This window comes from Elephas maximus, chromosome 2, assembly GCF_024166365.1.
Source record: "Elephas maximus indicus isolate mEleMax1 chromosome 2, mEleMax1 primary haplotype, whole genome shotgun sequence".
NCBI classification, from domain to species: Eukaryota; Metazoa; Chordata; class Mammalia; order Proboscidea; family Elephantidae; genus Elephas; species Elephas maximus.
The window spans coordinates 127,905,070-127,923,210 of record NC_064820.1 but is presented as its reverse complement, the minus strand read 5'-3'; the positions used below and the strand labels follow the sequence as shown (position 1 = coordinate 127,923,210).

Here is an 18,141-nt window from a genome sequence, read left to right as displayed (position 1 = left end):
CCTATACATCCAGAATGCTACTCTGGAGATTAAATCCTGTTGAAAATTCTAATATATTACAGTGTTTATTCCAGAAACCACTAAGTGTCCTTACTTACTTAGCTGACAAAAAAAAAATAATTATCCTGATAAATGAGTTGAAAGGTGCAAGAATGGAAACAAAGAGACCACTCACATAATCTAATTAAGAGATGATGCTGGCCCACACAAGATAAGTAACAATAATAATAATAATAGGATTGCATAAAACTCAGTGGCTCCCAGAGAACTTTTAAGAAGTTGAACTGATGAAACTAGTTGAAAAAATGGCTATGTGGGTTGACAGAGGATAAAGATTCAAGGATGACTTGTAAGTTTCTCACTTAAACAACTGGGCAAGTAGTAGTGCCATTTACTGATATAAGGTGCCTGGATGAGGGGCATGTTTTGGGAAAAAAGTAATGGCACAGTACTGAAGTCCTAGATTCCAAGTCTAAAGATCTGGCAGAGGCTACACATCATAAATCACATTTACTAAAGGCTCCTTTAGGCATAGGAAGGAAGTGGCTGGAAATCTTCATCTGAAAATGGTTTTAGCAAAAAGAAAGGAAACTAGAACCTTGGCAAGCTCATCATTCTTTAACAAATTAACTTGTCTACATCAAACAATATATTATCTCATAGGAGATATCTAATCCTCTCCCAATACAATTATTCTTTTTCATTACTCTCTCTTTGAACTGTATTCCCATGTGCAACTATTATCTGCTTTCCTGAAGACTGTAGCTTTATTACTTTTTTACTAATTTGTTAAAAAGTGTAAAATGGAGAGTACTTCAGGTAGACCATATATCTTTACAAAATCATTATGACTTGTGATTTTTAAAAATCTAAAAAAGGATATATATAGGCCAATCTACCTTGCTGGCAGTGTTGCATGCTACCTACTGTGGACATACCTTGCAAAAGACAATTTAAAATGATGAACAAAATGAAAAAAAAAAAAAACCACTTTTAAACACTTTTTTCAACTTCTGACATTTGCCACTGAACTGGAAAGAAATCAAGGAACCCTCAGATGCCAAAATCAAAGTGAGAGCAGGAATCCAAGTATTAAGCTAACTCTGAAGCCCCATTCCTGCTTCATGCTGGTGACTAAACTTGAACTTTGAGAGCCGCAGCAGTACCGTGGACAGACAACAAGGCCTATGGCCTTTACAAAGTGGAGATTCTAACAGGGTAAAAAAAAAAAAAAAAAAATCTAACAGCTTACCCCCTACATGAACCAAGATACCAAAGGGCTACAAGCCAGTATGAAGGAGAGATAGAAATGAATTTGAATCACAAAAGGATGAAGAAAGGAACTATGTTTATATTGGCATTAGTAGTAGTGGAGGTAGAAAAACTCCCCTGAGAATTTGTAACCTGAAAGAAACTCTCACATGATTTTGTAGCACCAATTTTCCTTAACTGTAAGGTCCCAAACCCTCAATGCAACATGTATTTTAATGTGGTTACCAAGGTGGCTAACATATGCAAACACAAACCCTTTTAACAGGACTACACCTTCAAACCAAGCCTCAAAAAATTTTTATAAAAATCAACATAATTTTATAGTGAAAAACAAATTCAGAAAATAAAAAAGGAAATGGACACCAGGAGCAAGACATGGTAGAAAAAAGGGAGAGCAGAATCAAACATGCAAAGACGTAACTAGTCTTATCATATACAGAAAATATAAAAATAATTATGATTAAAAAAAATTTTTTAATCATAATTAGTATCTTTAAATATATAAAAGAAGAATTTAAAAATAAACATGAAAAATTAAGGACCAAAATAAGGGATACAGACATCAAGTATCCAAGAAGGTTGGAGTAGGCAGATAGATGTGGGTGTGAAGTAGTGAAAGAAGGAGAAGAAGAAAGAGAGTTTGTGGCATTTGCCATGGTATAGAGGTGGAAATTAGTAAGGACGTGGCCTAGAAGGAGATGCCTTAGGTTGTATGTCAGAGTGTGGACCTGTCCATTTAGAAATGAATGGAATGATTTTGACAAAATATGTGAACTCAGTATTGATCAACAATGCTGACTTGTTGATACTCATAATATTTTTGAACCTCTTTATAGCTCTCCGAGATGCTGGCAAACAGTCTATTAATAGTGACTGGAAAATTGAACACTCTGGAGCATTCAACCTAGCAGGAACGACAGTCCATTACCTACGACGAGGCCTCTGGGAGAAGATCTCTGCCAAAGGTCCTACCACAACACCTTTACACCTCCTGGTATGAGGGAAAGAATGATAACATTGCATAACCAACTTCTAGCAACAAATGACATTCCTGTCATGCTTTATCTACCTTTTTCCAAATTTGAATTGTCAGGCAGACCTTTAAAATTATTTAAGAGGGAGGGTTTTTGTTTTTTTTTTTTTAATGTGCTTTAAGTCATGATATTTAAAAAACAGTAATAATTACAAGAGCAACACAATATTTCAGGAAACATAGGCTCAAATTACAGGTGAATTACCAGAGAATAAGGACCCTCTCTGGTGGCACAATGGTAAAGAGCTCGAATGCTAACCAAAAGGTCCGCAGTTCAAATCTACCAGCTGTTCCTTGGAAACCCTATGGGGCAAGTTCTACACTGTCCTATAGGGTCACTATGAGTTGGAATTAGGTTGACAGCAAAGGATTTTTTTTTTTTTTTTCTTAAAACAGTCCCTGAGTGGATCAAATGACTACTTATCTAAAGGTTGGTGCCACAGAATAAAGCCCTGGTGATCTGCTTCCTTAAAGATTCCAGCCAAGAAAACTCAACAGAGCTCACTTCTGCCCTGTAACACATGGGATCGCTATGAGATAGGACTGACTGTACAGCAATGAGTTTTCTTTTCGCTTTTTTCTAAAAACATACATTAACTAACAGAGAGTGAATGTCTAGAAAGAAAATACTATAACGTGGCTAACTGTAGCATTCCATTTACATTTTTTTATACCATTTAATCTTCACAATAATCCTGTGTAGTGTGTATTATTACTCCATTTTACAGATTTAAACAACAACAACAAAAGCTAAGTATTGCCTCTCCTGATATAAAGCGTAGATGTAAGTTCTTTACATGAAACAGCCTTGGGTCATAGGTATATGTATACTTTGAATAATTATTCTGTACCTCTCCCCACCATTCCTTTGGACCTTATTCTTTAATTTGAACCAGAAACGCCACTCTGTGCACTGTGCCATCTGGAGAAAGAAGGAAAGTGATTGAAAAAACATTGTATGACCAATACCTAGCTGCTTCCATGATTGGGTCACTTAGAATAACAACATTATCAACAGCAAACATATTTTTAATGATTGGGTTACAGACAATGCCATCAGGCTGCTTACCTCACATAAATGCAACCTGCCTTTTTCACGGAACGAGACCGAGCCTCCAATTCAAAATCTTAAAGCAGTGTATGTGAGACCTCAGTGTTGAGCAGAGGGCGTTTCCTTGCTACAGAATTCTTAATCTAGCTGGTAATTACCAAGGTTTTTGCTGGAAGCATGAAGCATAATTAAAGTCAGTGAACTGTGTGTAAAAGAAGGCATCAGTGTGACCTGGATTTATTCAGTAATCCAAGAGAAACTACACTTCTAAGATAATTTTCTTTAATGACTATTGCAGATTGAAAGCTGGTACTGAATTTTGAAAGGCAATACCTTCTGCTACCATGCCTCAGTCTGTGCCTCTCTACCGTAACGTGGTCACACTTTCCTTCTTGCAAAGAATGCTGCCAACCTGAAATGGTTTAAGAAAGAGCTAATAGTTTTGTAGCCAATGTCTCTATTTTAAATGGCACTAGACATTCAAGGGCAATCTAAATTTCTATCAATGACAAGGTAGCTTACTATGGAAAATAGACAGGTCTTCATTTAATTAAATAAGTTGGCTAATAGCTATTATTTATATGCTCATTTGATCAATTTGAAAGCTATTTAATAGACTGGCTATGACCATAAACAAGGTAAGTCAATCTCTCTCTTTTGAAAATTCATTTAGCTGAAAGCTACTTCTATTGGTAAAATCAAATGAGATTTTTAAAGCCAAAATAATGATGTGACAAACATAGAACTAGTACCCAACATGTTAGGCAAATTTGAACTTGGAAACTATTGTTTTTATTATTGATATCTTTGATTTGTAATTCTCCAATCTGCACATTAAAATGTCTTAGTCATTCTGTTGATATATTGAACAGAACTTTGAGAAAAGGAAATAAATAAAATATAATAGAAATGTTTAAACCCTTAAACTTGGGTGCCTTTTCATTTTTCCCTCCAAAACAAAAAAAAAAAAAAAAAAAACCCCATTGCCATTGAATTGATTCCGACTCATAGCAACCCCCCCACCCCCGCCTTGGATTGTTAACTCTGAATTACCTGTCCCTACAACTGTCATCATACAGGTTAAATATTGAGCAAAGCTCTGTAATAATTCAGTGTAATTTTTAAATTTGTATATATAATGTATGCTTTTATGTATCACATTGTATTCTATATATTGCTCCTATAAATCCTTAGATTCAAAAAGTGATATATATCATGCATTTATTTGACATATTTCGTGCAAACATTATTTATAAAGAAACATCTATTCTCATTCATTTTTTCTTTAATTTAAATATGTTTATGAGTACCCACCATGATCTAGGTTCTGAACCTAGCACTGGGGCCAGTGGAGAACAAGCAGACATGGTCTTTGCTTATGGTCTAGGCTAGTGTTGCCCAAACTTCAGCTATTCTCGTACACCTTCATGGTTTATTGAACTGTTTATATACCTGTACATAACCATGGATATATTCAGTTAACATTTATTAAAAATTTCATTTTAACATATATTTATGTTTAAAGAAAACTATCTTTATTGCAAATGGAAAATCAGCCACTTTCCCAAAAATAAAGTTAACTGTTAAAAAAAACAAACCTGCCGTCAAGTCAATTCCAACTCATGGCGACTCTAAAGGACAGAGTAGAACCACCCCATAGAGTTTCCAAGGAGTGCCTGGTGGATTCAAACTGCTGACCTTTTGGTTAGCAGCCATAGCATTTAACCACTACGCCACCAGGGTTTACAAGTTAGCTGTAAGCATACATGAAATTAACTTTTTATTCTCCAGTTGTCTCAAAGTTCCCCACCCTTGTGGAGCAGAAGGATTCTCAAAGGCTGCTATTCTCATCCTCCATTGCTCTAGGGGCTTTCTATCTATCTTTTCTGTTTATATGAATGGAAAGGCTACATTTGATATTAGATTGTGAGTCATATCTTGAAATTAGGTAGGACACACATTCCTTCATTTGCCCATATGTGTACAACCCCAAGTCTTCTCATACATGCACCCTGCTTTGGGAAATGGAAACCTTGGTAGGGTAGTGGTGAAGAGCTACGGCTGCTAACCATAAAGGTCAGCAGTTCGAATCCACCAGGCACTCCTTGGAAACCCTATGGGGCTGTTCTACTCTGTTCTGTAGGGTTGCTATAAGTCAGAATCAACTCGATGGCATTGGGTTTAGTTTTTTGTTTTTTGAGGGAAACAGCCTTGTCCATTAACTTGACAGAAAATGACCTGATATCTCTGACCTCATTCAAGTGGGATTTTCTTTGTGATGTCTTTAGCACAGAGGTAAATCTAGAGCTCCATTTCTTTTTTTTTTTTAAGGATGACCATTTAAACATTTAGGCAGTAATGTCACATCTCTACTACATGTTAAGGGAGCATGGATGCCATGTAACATGCATTTTAGGGCATCAGTATCTTCAGTTTTATCATTCAGATTGAGTGCTCTCTAATTTGACCCATCTGCCTTACATCGTTTTTATATATTGTAGGTGCTGCTGTTTCAAGATCAGAATTACGGCCTTCACTATGAATATACTATTCCATCAGACCCTCTTCCAGAGAACCAGAGCTCTAAAGAGCCTGAGCCCCTATTCATGTGGACACACACAGGCTGGGAAGATTGTGATGCCACGTGTGGAGGAGGTACAGAATTTTCCATTGTGTTTTCAAAACAGTAGTTGTTTTCACTATTGATAATTAAGACAGATCCCCAATCCCTTATCTGCAATTCCAAAATCCATAAAACATTGAAAACTGAAATATTTTTGTGAACCATTTGGTGTCTAAACTTGGTGTAACCAGAACTATATTGTGGCAAAATCTGATGTGAACTGAGGAAAGACTAAAGTGGTTACATACTTCACTTAATATGATTATTCATTGCCTTGCAGGAATATTAATGTATTTGCTTTAAAAGACTGCCCTGACACCACTCAGGGTGTTATGTAATATATGTGGATGTTGCTACATGTATAAAAACTTGAGCGTTCTGACTGCCAGAGTGTACCTGCTCACAGACATTGTAGACCTGTATTGAATCTAAGGGTGTGTCTTGAAAGAGCAGTATTGATTTTGCTTCTGTGTTGTCTGCATGCTTAGGCTAACTACACATAGCATCTGAAAAAAAAAATTTAGTTTCCAAAACTAACTTAGTTTGCTGTTTTTTAAAGAGTATGGCACCATTTTCAATAAATAAATAGGCATCCTGCAACTGCCGTTTTTCATTTTTGCTTGTATATTAGAGGTTGAAGAGGCGAAAGAATAAAGATAACTGTGATATAAAATGTAAGCCCAGGAAAGTATTTAATTCTACCCCTTTATTTTACAGATGAGACAATTGAGTCTGACTGGTTAAATGGATTGCCATTGCTCACAGAACCAGTTACCAATGCCAAAACAATATTCTCAAGTTCGTGAGACTGCTAGCTTCCATTTGTATCCATGTGTATCAGGAGCATAGTATTTGAGTGTCCATTTCCACTTAAAAACAATCTTTCTACAGCTCTATAGTAACAGATTCTTCTAAGGCAAAAGGAACACCATATTACAGAAGTATAATATATGTAATAGAGTATTATAATAAATATAGTAAACACAGTGTTTCAAATTGCACTCTCGATTGAAAAATGTATCAGTTATCCTTGCTGCAATGAAATTTTCATTGGCCATGCTTCCCTGGGCCTCTTTTTCACCATGTGACTTGAGCGCCTCTCAACTCCTTATCCTCTCCTGCTGGTGCCAGGGCCCATCTCACTTAAGGGGCTTTCTTCACAAAGGGTCACTCACTCTGCCATCCTCTATCCAAATAAAATAAAAAACACAAATAGAAACTAACACATTCAAAATAAAAACCTACACGGTTACAACTTTCTACCTGATATAACTCAAGATTCTGAGTCATATCCAAAATCCCACTGACCAGCCCCCATCATGTGGTAGGCTTGGGGAAGTGGAGTGATAGAGAGGTTGATGGCTCCCGTGACAGCACTGAGTGGCAGTCATGGAGATCTGTTTGCCTTTAAAACTCTTGACAGGAAAATGTTTCTCCAGTGAATTTTATTATTATTCTCAGTTATTTCTTTTTCTTCTGTAATGGTGGTCTAGTAGAAGCTTCTTCAGAAGTTAGACGTATGGAACTTGTCCGTCTTAATGAATAAACAATTAATTTAGGATCAGAATCTCTCATCAAATCGTTTATGCACCTTGCATCCTAGAAGATGCTTTGCCAGTTGCCGAACCTTAAAGAATAAAGGTTCATTATAAATTATTTGAAGGAGCCCTGGAGGCACAAATGGTTAAGTGCTCGACTGCTCACCAAAAGGCTGGCAGTTCAAACCCACTCAGCGAACCCACAGAAGAAAGAACTGGTGATCTGCTTACATAAAGATTACAGCCAAGAAAATCCTATGGGGCAGCTCTACTTTGTCAGATGGGGTTGCTATGAGTTGGAACCGACCAGACAACACCCAAGAAAAATAAATTCTTTTAGTTTTACAGTCAGAAATTCTTAGAGGAACTATTAGATGTTTTTAAAGATAACTCCCTAATTATTAACAGAGCAAATTGAAGAACATAGAGATTCAGTGACTTTACCAAGGTCACACAGCCCATTGGAGCGTAGTCAGGATTAGAACCCAGGACTCCTGGGTTTAGTTCTTCCTTCCTCCTTATCACATTACCTTCAATAGTAGACTAAGAAGGCTTGATTTAGTTCCTTTCCACAAAACAGAGCATGCCCTTTAGAGATTATTAAGGTTTTCTTTGGATTCAAAGAGGTGTTTTGTGTTCTGTTAAATAAGAATTTAGATGTCATTATTTTTATTTCAAGTAGCCTATTTTGTAAAATACTCCTTCTACTTATACACAACCCCTATATGATTTGCTCTTGAATAGATCTTCTCTCCAAATATGTTCCATTGTGTTTACTCAAAAGTTTCCAATTATCTCTGACTATGTTAATAGTCAGGAATCGCATCATTTCTGACTTCGTATCGTTGATTTTATAGCCAGAAAGAGCTTTGTAATCTTTCAGCATATTCATGAATTAAGTAAGAGTAAGTTCAAAGCACAGAACATTGGAAACAGATTCATGCAAAATGTATCCTTAACAGCAATGTGGAATAGTAACTGCACCATTCTGCTTCTTAGGAATATATTAAATAAAAGTAAATAAAGTTCCACAAGGCAGTTTAAAATTTCAATATTGGACAAGTTATTTTTCAAATTCTGTTCTAAGGTATCAGATTGCCAACGATAAAAGGGAAAAATAAATTTAAAAAAAAAGACTTCTAATATAGCTAAATTTTTATTATAACAATCTTTTAAGTCAGTATCTCAAACTTTTTTTAATTGAGGTAAAATTATAAAATTAACATTATAAAATATGTAATTCAGTGGCACTTAGTATTCAAACTAAGTTTTAAAATGTTAGCCCAATTTAAAGTTAATTCATTATGCATTTTCTAATTAATTATTAATACTAGTTATTCCCTTTTAACCAAAAAAAAAAAAAAATCTGTTGCTGTTGAGTCGATTCTAACTCACGGCAACCCTATAGGAGAGTAGAACTGCCCCATAGGGTTTCCAAGGAGTGACCGGTGGATTCAAACTGCCAGCCTTTTAGTTAGTGGCCAGGCTTTTAACCACTGCACCACAAGGGCTCCACTAGTTATTAGGCGATATGAAAAACCTAAGAATCTCCTTTAAGAGGAATATTATTTTTAAATAGTCAGTGGTCATGGTGTTCTCCACTGAATTTTTCTAACTGTTATCATCATACACTTTCCATCACAGTCTTTTAGATTCTAATGATAAAAAAAAAAAATAGTCCTAGAAAAATTTGAACGGCTATATCATTTCATATTTTAGCATTGGCCATGAAAATAGTCCTTTTATCTTCAAGCAGTTTAAATTGTATTTGTGAAATAAATGTTTACTTTGTTTTTTTTTTTTTGCATGGAGTTCTAAAACATTTTACAATTACTTGAAGGAATGTTAGGTTTTTTTTTTTTATTATTATTGATTTTGGATATCAGAAGTATGGATCAGTTTCCTGTAAAGATCTTTTTGATTATGTGAACTTAGCCATCAGAGGTGCTGCAGCTGTATCATTCTGTAATATCTGAGGGAGGTATGTGAAATCAGCATTAATTGCACTATCCTGGATTTGACTGGAGTGAGTGAGTAGAGTTCTTGGGTGGTACAGTTAAGCTCTCTGCTACTAATTGAAAGATTGGCGGTTCAAGTCCATCCAGCAGTGCCTCGGAAGAAAGGCTGGGTGACCTACTTCCAAAAAATCAGCCATTGAAAACTCTGGGGAGCACAGTTCTACTGTGACTCCCAGGGGCTCACCAAGAGTCAGAATCAACTTGATGGCAACTGGTACGGTTTGGTTTTTTAGCAGGTCAGTTAATGAAATAAAACATAGAAAGAGGACACTAAAATTAAATAACTCCTTTTGAAACAAATGAAGAGTTAAGCATGCTTTTTGGGAATCCTGTATAGTTACCTATGAAAGAAAAAAAAAAGCAACATTTCAGATTCATTACATCGGTCCAAGTCCTGTAAGCGTTGTAATGTTGTATCTGCTAGACATGGCTTTGCTGTGTCTACATTGTAAAGGGGCGTTCATGCCTTTCAGTCTAAGCTGAGAACAGCATCACAGTATTCAAATGACTGTACCTTTTTTAATCCTCTACAATTTGACAGGAAAAAATATATTTAAGGGCTCAATTTGTTTTTGTTTTTCCATTATAGGTGTATTGTGCATGTACCAAAGAAAATTTGGAAAGGAAAAAGAAGACAAATATCATTAACTAGAGAAAATTCAACAAAATATTTTCCCCCAATTTTCTATTATTTTATTTCAATAACATTGGATATAATTTTGCATTCTACTTTTCTTTGCTCATTTTAATAATATAAACATTTTTCATATGAACATAAACTCTTTATAAACTTAATTTTTAATAGCTAAATGATAATCCATTAATTGAATTTTTTATAGATAACAGTTTCCAATGATGGGTCATTTACTTGGCAAATGATTTTTTACCATTTTAAGAAGTACGGTGTTAAGATGAACCCCTTAGTATAGCAAGCTGTGAAAGCTTAAATTACATGCTTATATTTCACTCATTAATTCACTTATAATTACTGACTGTGCTTCCACTATTTCCGGGGTCAGTGATGAGTGCGCTTACTGGTTGCTTTCAGAGAGCTCACTCTTGAGCTAGTGCGGGTCAGATAATAGTACAGTTACCATACAGAGTGATAAGGGGAGGTACAGAAAGCCATCCAGGCTGAGGGTCTAGCAAATGCCTACGTGCCAAGGCCATTGAGGTTAGGGAGAGCATGTATTACTAGGATGCAAAATATGGGGATGGGAGAGTGGGAAGTGATTTGGTCAGAAAAGTAGGAAGAAGTCAGTTCAGGAAGGTCCTTGAGTATTATGCTATCACTCAAGTTCAGTTTAACTTGGAAGTTATACCAAACCAAAAACCAAACCCGTTGCCGTCAAGTTGATTCTAACTCATAGCAACCCTATGAGTAGAACTGCCCCATAGAGTTTCCAAGAAGCGCCTGGTAGATTTGAACTGCTGCCCTTTTGGTTAGCAGCCGTAGCACTTAACCACTACACTGCCAGGAAGTTATGGAATCCCATTAAATTATTTGTATTCAAGGGAGGGACAAGATCAGATTGGATTATATATTAGGTCTTGTGAACAGTGCAAAAATAAAAATTGTATTCCTCAAAATAAGAATGAAACAGTCATTTTAATATTAGGGGCAAACCCTGAGGGGAAGTATTTTACAGAAATGTAAAAAGAATGGCTGAAAAGTAAATGATATGACATGATTTTGGAAATTTTTCAACTTAAAAAATGTATGCTTAAAACTAATCAGCATTTTACATGGTTCTAAGAAGTGCTCAGAAGTGCTCAGGGACAAGTCTTTCATCCTCATAAAAATGTATTTACTTTTGGTTCACATATTGGCCGTTGTTACTTCAATTAAAGAATAAACAAAACATTTAAAAGAAAATAATAAACACAAATGATATGCACACATAGTTTCTGTCTTATTGAAGTACACAATTTTATTAAAACATTTGGAATGTCCAGTAATATAGAATTTCAGTTGTGCATATTGAAACAGTGAACCCATCTCCAAGAATGTGCTTCAATATTTATAATGCACGTTTTAGAAATGTGATCTACCTACCTGGATAGGATATAGTTTTATTGAAAATATTCATTTCATGGGTGAAATACAGAGCATAGAAAAATGTCAGCCTGTCTTTGAGACTGGAGAAGAAGGCACACTTAATATAATGTCTAGCCTTTGCTAAATGTCTTCAGCGAACAAAAAATTAATAAATAAAAATTACCCTTCTTTTTCAGATCTTATCCAAATTTGGTAAACAGATAAATGTGTAATAATTATTTTATTTTATTCATAACTGTATCCAAAACTTCCAAACAGATTTCCTCAAGGCTGATTTAATGGGAATGACTGAAAGGTGACGTTAATTGCCATAAGGCAAGTAATGCACTGTCAACAACTTGCAGCTACTCATGGTTCAGGCAGAAGGCCAGTTACTTCATCACTTTCTGTTTGTCCCTAGGTTCCACAGTATTGGATGCATTATAAATGCTGCTATTAGATGCTAGAAAGGAAATTTCCTGTGTTGGCTGGGACACAAAAAATATATAAAAGAAAAAAATTAAACAACATTTCCATATGGCTTTAAGATTTTAGTTGTATCTTTATAGGCATAATGTGTGTCTGTAGTTGAGCAATACATTTTTTCCTAATTCTATTGTTTTTGTTCAGTGGAATTAAAAAATAATAAAGTATGGCTAAGCTTTTACTATCTGCCAAAAACTTATGATGTGAGCTTCCTTGCCACACACACAAAAAAAAATCCCATTACTGCAGCATCAATTCCGACTCATAGGACACTAAATATTCTGATTCATACTTTGCATACCTTCATCCTGACACCACTACTAAGGTGCTCCCTAAACAGTGCCGATACCTATATTCCTTTTGATATGTCAACACTTATACTTTAAAAGATTTTTTTTCAATGTCTCAATATGTTAGTTCTGGGCTAAGGTTAGAAATTTTCTAAGGGAAGAAAAAATGCAGCATAATTAGCCTGGAGCTGTTTATTCTGTGACTACAGATACGTTTAGCAAAAAACTTTGTGGATACTGTTTGTCATCTTTTTGTGTTGTAGTTGGCAAAAAGCCATTATTTAAATTAGTTTAGGCAACTACATCTCTTCTATTAAAGTGTTTCATGACTATGAATGCTTTAAATTAGATTTTAAAACTAACATTTATATTTCATAAAAGTAACATTTATTTTAACTCTTAGCTACGCATCATCTAAGGGAGAAATAATACATATGTTAGCATTATCTGAAATTTGCATGATACCTATTTATTTTATGCATCAGGTCATAGAAGAGTACCTAAAGCATAGGAAACCGGGAGGAATTGGACAGAAAATATGTCCCTCATCTGACATTTAAGTAACAGTTACCTGGTGAGGCCAGTTTTCTCTATGTGGAAACATGTGCATAACAAGTGGCTTCTGATTCTGTTTATTTTAAAATGATTGAAGTTGTTGGGTATTAGGCACTAATATGCTAAGTCTAACACCACACCACACCCTTCTTGTAGGGAATCCTACCAAAAGATTGCCTGGACAACCCGTTTGCCTGAGGAATACGAAGCTGCCTTTCCTCTGAAATTGAGCATTAGATTGCATTGCTACGTGCATTGCACAAGTCAGATTAGAGAGCTTTTGAGGGTATAGCTCTTGCATTCAATTAAGCAGAGTGTGCACTGCATAAAGTGTTTGGCCGAGGGAACCGCAATCCGGCCCAGACTCCATTTGCCAAGCCATGGGTCCTATCGTAGGGCTGCCTGTGCATGAAGAAAGCAGCACTGTTTTCAAATTCATCTGCCTACATGACATGATTTTTTTTCCCTTAATCCATCTGCTCTAAGGGGCACCTTTTACTAATCTGCAGTCTAACAGACATTGGACCCAAGGTGCTCACCATTGATGCCCACAAGGAGCCCTGGTAGTGCAATGGTTTAGTGCTCGCTGCTAACCAAAATTTTGGCAGTTCAAAGGCACCAGTGGCTCCACCAGAGAAAAGACCTGGCGATCTGCTCCTGTAAAGATTACAGCCTAGCAAACCCCATGAGACAGTTTTCCTCTCTCCTCTAGGGTTGTTACAAGTCGCAATTTGCTGGACGGCACACAGCAACAACAGTGCACACTCCTTAAAGTGCCGTGAAGGCCCTGGCTGGAGGCAAGCCTCTTCCCACACAAGGGAAGGTGCCTATTAACTTCCAAGTATTCTGTTGTCTGTATTGAGCTTCTACAGAATACATTGCATTTGATTGGGGATAATTTGGCCAACATTGTGCTGTCTGTTAGAAGACACAACTAAAGGTCCAAATGGTTTCAACAGTGTGATATGCATTAAGGACAGATGTAATTGTTAGTAAATCAACACATGTATGTAGTCAGATATATTTATCTTTACATTACAAATTGTGGTGGGAGTATGCTAAGGGGTCAGAGTAAGATCAAGGAAAGATCCTGAACCTATATCTATTTTTTGCCTTCTACTTGGCCACCCATTGTCTCTTCTCATCCTCTATTCAAATCAAAGTAAAAAATACATATATACTCCAAAATTATTAAAAGTGGTTCTCTCTCTACGTCCCTCTTTCTTCCTTCCTTGTTGCCAACCTACTATCTCTGTTCATCGAGTGAGAGAGTGACCTCTGTGCCACCAGCCCAGGCATTCAAGTGTGGCTGACCAGCATGAACCTATGAGTTCCCGGTTATCATTGCATGACCATTATAGAACCTTAAGGAATAGGTCTTTCAATAGTGACGCAAAAGACTTGTGATTTCTTCTTAATCCTTCATGACCACCTGGCTTCAAAACTATTGGTTGATTTAATTACTATTAAATAATAATGTAAATTAGATTATTAAATCATATATACATTTGTATCTTACAGAAACTTTTTATACAATTTTGTATAAAAATTGTGTAAGAATTTTGTGGAGAAACAGATTTGCACATATTTACTAGACTTTTTAAGTGTAAGGTGAAATAATAAGTTTTGCAAGTAAATGTGCTTATAAGGCTGTAAGCAAAATGAATACAGCATGCAAATGGTCATTTTTACCTATTAAGAAAGCTCACTATCTACAGACTTATCATACCAGAGAAAGTGGAAAAGCAGTTTGTCTGCAGTCTGCTGAAAGGTGAGACAAGCCCCGTGCTTTTCTTAGAAAACATGACAGTCATCAGGGAGTGAGGAATTTCTAGAATGCTTGGGGTCTTTATCAGAGGCAGCTACATACATATACTTCAGAGTTATCTGCAAGATAAGCTTGCTTTCCATAATTCACTACAGAGCAGTGATGTACAACCAAATGATAAAACCTGCACACATGTTTCTGTGCATGTTTGTGTACCCCAGGAAAGCTCACTAGTGAGAGTAGACTCCTGAGGTATCATGCAAATACAGCTTTCCACAACATATTGCTGAAAGATGGCTATTGTACTTTACAATGAATTTTCCTATTAATACCTTGTAAACCTATGTTGCCGTGTTCACATTATAATATAAAATTCCCCATTTCATCTCCCCTCCTAGAGGAAGAAAACCACCATTAATTTTCCTTGAACCTATAGATACATTTTGTTACATAAAATTATAATTAATATCTTCTCCATTGAGGTAATTTAAATTAGGTTAAAATACCTGTGAAAATTATAACGAAGCCTATGAACACCTACTAAATCCATTACGTAAAGGCAAATGGTAACATTTCTTTATATGTTTATTTGCTCTTTTCAGGAGAAAGGAAGACAACAGTATCCTGCACAAAAATTATGAACAAAAATAACAGCATTGTGGACAACAAGAAATGCAAATACTTAACCAAGCCCGAGCCACAGGTTCGAAAGTGCAATGAACAACCATGTCAAACGAGGTAACCCCATTCGGTCAATTGTTAAGAATTGTTTGGCCATTAAATACCTGGTTTTTAAAACACAATCAGATTATTATTGAATTTGCCTTTTCTTAAAAAAATGGAAAGGGATATGTACCTAAATGTAGATCTAAGCAATTGAGAGAATAGGCCTAATGGAAAGAGTATTGGAGCAGGACTAACTAAGCTTTCCACAGTATGAAAACAACCACTTGGCTGGAAGAAGGAGAAGGATTAATTTAAATTGTTTGGTAAACCATAGGTCGCCTTTTCAAAAATCAGGATATTTCACTGCATTTAACTATTTTGCTTCTAAATTTTCTGAAACAGTGTAGTTAGAACTTGCCAGAGCTGATATAAACCAAAATAGGATTGGCCAAGACCAAGGACCCAGGTAGAAACAATGGGATCAGGGTGGTCCCTTTGCTTCCTGATGCCAGATTGTCATTCCCTCTCCCAGAAGTCCCAATGCAAACTGCTCAACAGCTCATCTCTGATCGCCGGATTCCTGGCCTGGGTCTTATTTACTGGATGGACACTTTGGTCCCTTCCTGCTTCCCCAAAGAGTATTAGGCAGTACACTAGGCAGGAAGCCATGAGTCAGGGACACAACAGAGATGCTGAGAAGCTGAGAGTGGGGTAGAAAGTCTAAGTAATTATTATTATTTGTAATAAATAATAAATGTAAGTAAATATGTAAGATAAAATAATATGTGACGCCTTGGTCACTGAAAGATGAAGCAGAGACAAATGAGTGGACCTGGGACTAATTTAGAGTGGACCAGCAGCAAGGCTTCCATCACAGGGCTGTTGAACATCTTCCTGCTTTTATCTAAATATTGATCCTGGACTGGAGCAGGACTGAGCCCCCGTGTCAAAAGTCCTAAAAAACTTTCAGGGACAGGATGACAAGTACAGTGTGAGGCTGAGTTGACTCTGGAATATGGAGACAAGACCATTCACTGTAGCCTTACAGTCAGGGATTTGTTGAGGCTCAGTGAGTTACGTTGCAGTTGTGAGCTCTTAGTCAAACAGAGAATTCATCTTCCCCTCACAATTGCCTCTGCAGTGAAGCCACAAATTTTCACATCCAAAGACATTGTATGCAAAGGTTTGCAAAGAAGTTGGAACTTTGTGGCAATCTATAACTAATATAATCACCCACCACAATGAGCAAGTGATAGAAGTGCTCTGAAAGACAGAGGGACAAAGTTGCCAAGTAACCATATTTTCTGCTTTTTTATCTTAAATAATCTCTGGGAATTAGTGTCGTCCAGGCAATGCTCAGTTCTTCTGGTTTCTCTCCTCTCCTGCTTTCCCCCCATCTGATGTACCACTGCGTCCTGAATCCCTCTTTATCTGGCTTGTTGCAAGCCCCACATATCTGACTCATGCCATGTTAACTAGAACTTAAAAGAATTTGCAAAATCATTTCTTTCTTTACATAGCTCTAATTTTAAGCCTGGCTTTTCCACAAATTCAATGTATTTAAGATACAGACTATCAACTTTTCCTTTCCTTTGCATTCCTGACCTGACAATCCTACCTCCCCAGGCAAAGATATGCTAAAAGATATGAGGAAATGATAAGTAAAGATAAATAGACAGACAAATAGAGCTAGCTGGCTGCCCTGGAGTCTGCTCTGAATGATGGCAACTTTATGTACAGCAGAATGAAACTTTGCCCGGTCCTACATTATCCTATTAGTCACCAGCATTTTCAAGTCCATCATTGCAGCTATTGTGCCAGCCCACCTCATCAATGGTCTCCCTTGCCCTTGCTGGCCCTCTTCTTCACCAAACATGATACCCTCCTCCAGCAATTAATCCCTCCTGATAACATATCCAAAGCAGACAAGTTGGACAGTGTTCAGTTGTGATTCATAAGGTTTTCACTGGCTAATTTTTGAGAGTGGATTGCCAGGTTGTTCTTCCTAGTCTTTTTTAGTAGGGCCACTCCACTGAAACCTGTCCAATGTGTGTGACCCTGCTGGTATTTGAAATGTCAGTGGCATAGAATTCAACTTCACAGCAACACCCAAGCCACCACAGTACGACAGACTGACAGAAGAGTGGTGGATGGTATATAAAATGAAGTGCAAAAAAGAAAAGTACGGTAATATATTTTTAATAATGTCATGTACATTGTACCTGCCTTGCTATATGCTTTTCAGCCTAACTAATAAGTAGGCGAACTGATAAAGTTTTTTATATGAGGCAGTGTAGGAATCAACAGGTATGGTGAAGTAGGGGATTATTATCACCTACAGTCAGGACTTGGAGCCCTTTCCAGTTAGGGCTAGACAGGTATATAGGCAGAATTTGACCTTTCCCTGGATCCTTACTGTTATTACTATTCCTAAGAATATTTTTCTCTTTATTTTAAACACATAGATACTAAGATGTTAATTTACCTTGTGTTTCATAATTTATTAAAATATTTCAAAACATCCCCCCAAAAACCCACCCATTGCCATTGAGTCGGTTCCTACTCATAAAAAAAAAAATCATAGCAACCTTATAATTGGTTCGTATGCCATATGTTTTTTTCCATTTTAAAAAAAAGAACAGTAGCTTTTTCTGATACAACAGGAAACTTACATGAGCTAGATTTGAGGACTACAACATATTTGTTACATCTTGGTCTGTGGACAATTAGAATATACAATATGCACCATTTATTGTTCATTCACTGATCTCGATCAGCCATCTCTGGGGAAAATGTCTCAATA

General features: G+C 36.5%; 1 protein-coding gene across 1 annotated transcript in view; it reads left to right on the top strand.

Moving 5' to 3' along the window:
- ADAMTS19 (ADAM metallopeptidase with thrombospondin type 1 motif 19) overlaps window positions 1-18,141 on the top strand; it is a 307,911-nt gene that overhangs the window by 249,710 nt on the left and 40,060 nt on the right. The window contains exons 17-19 of the mRNA XM_049873149.1: window positions 2,109-2,266; window positions 5,858-6,011; window positions 15,275-15,410. Of these exons, the coding sequence (XP_049729106.1) occupies window positions 2,109-2,266; window positions 5,858-6,011; window positions 15,275-15,410 (448 nt within the window). The remainder of the gene's footprint in view (window positions 1-2,108; window positions 2,267-5,857; window positions 6,012-15,274; window positions 15,411-18,141) is intronic.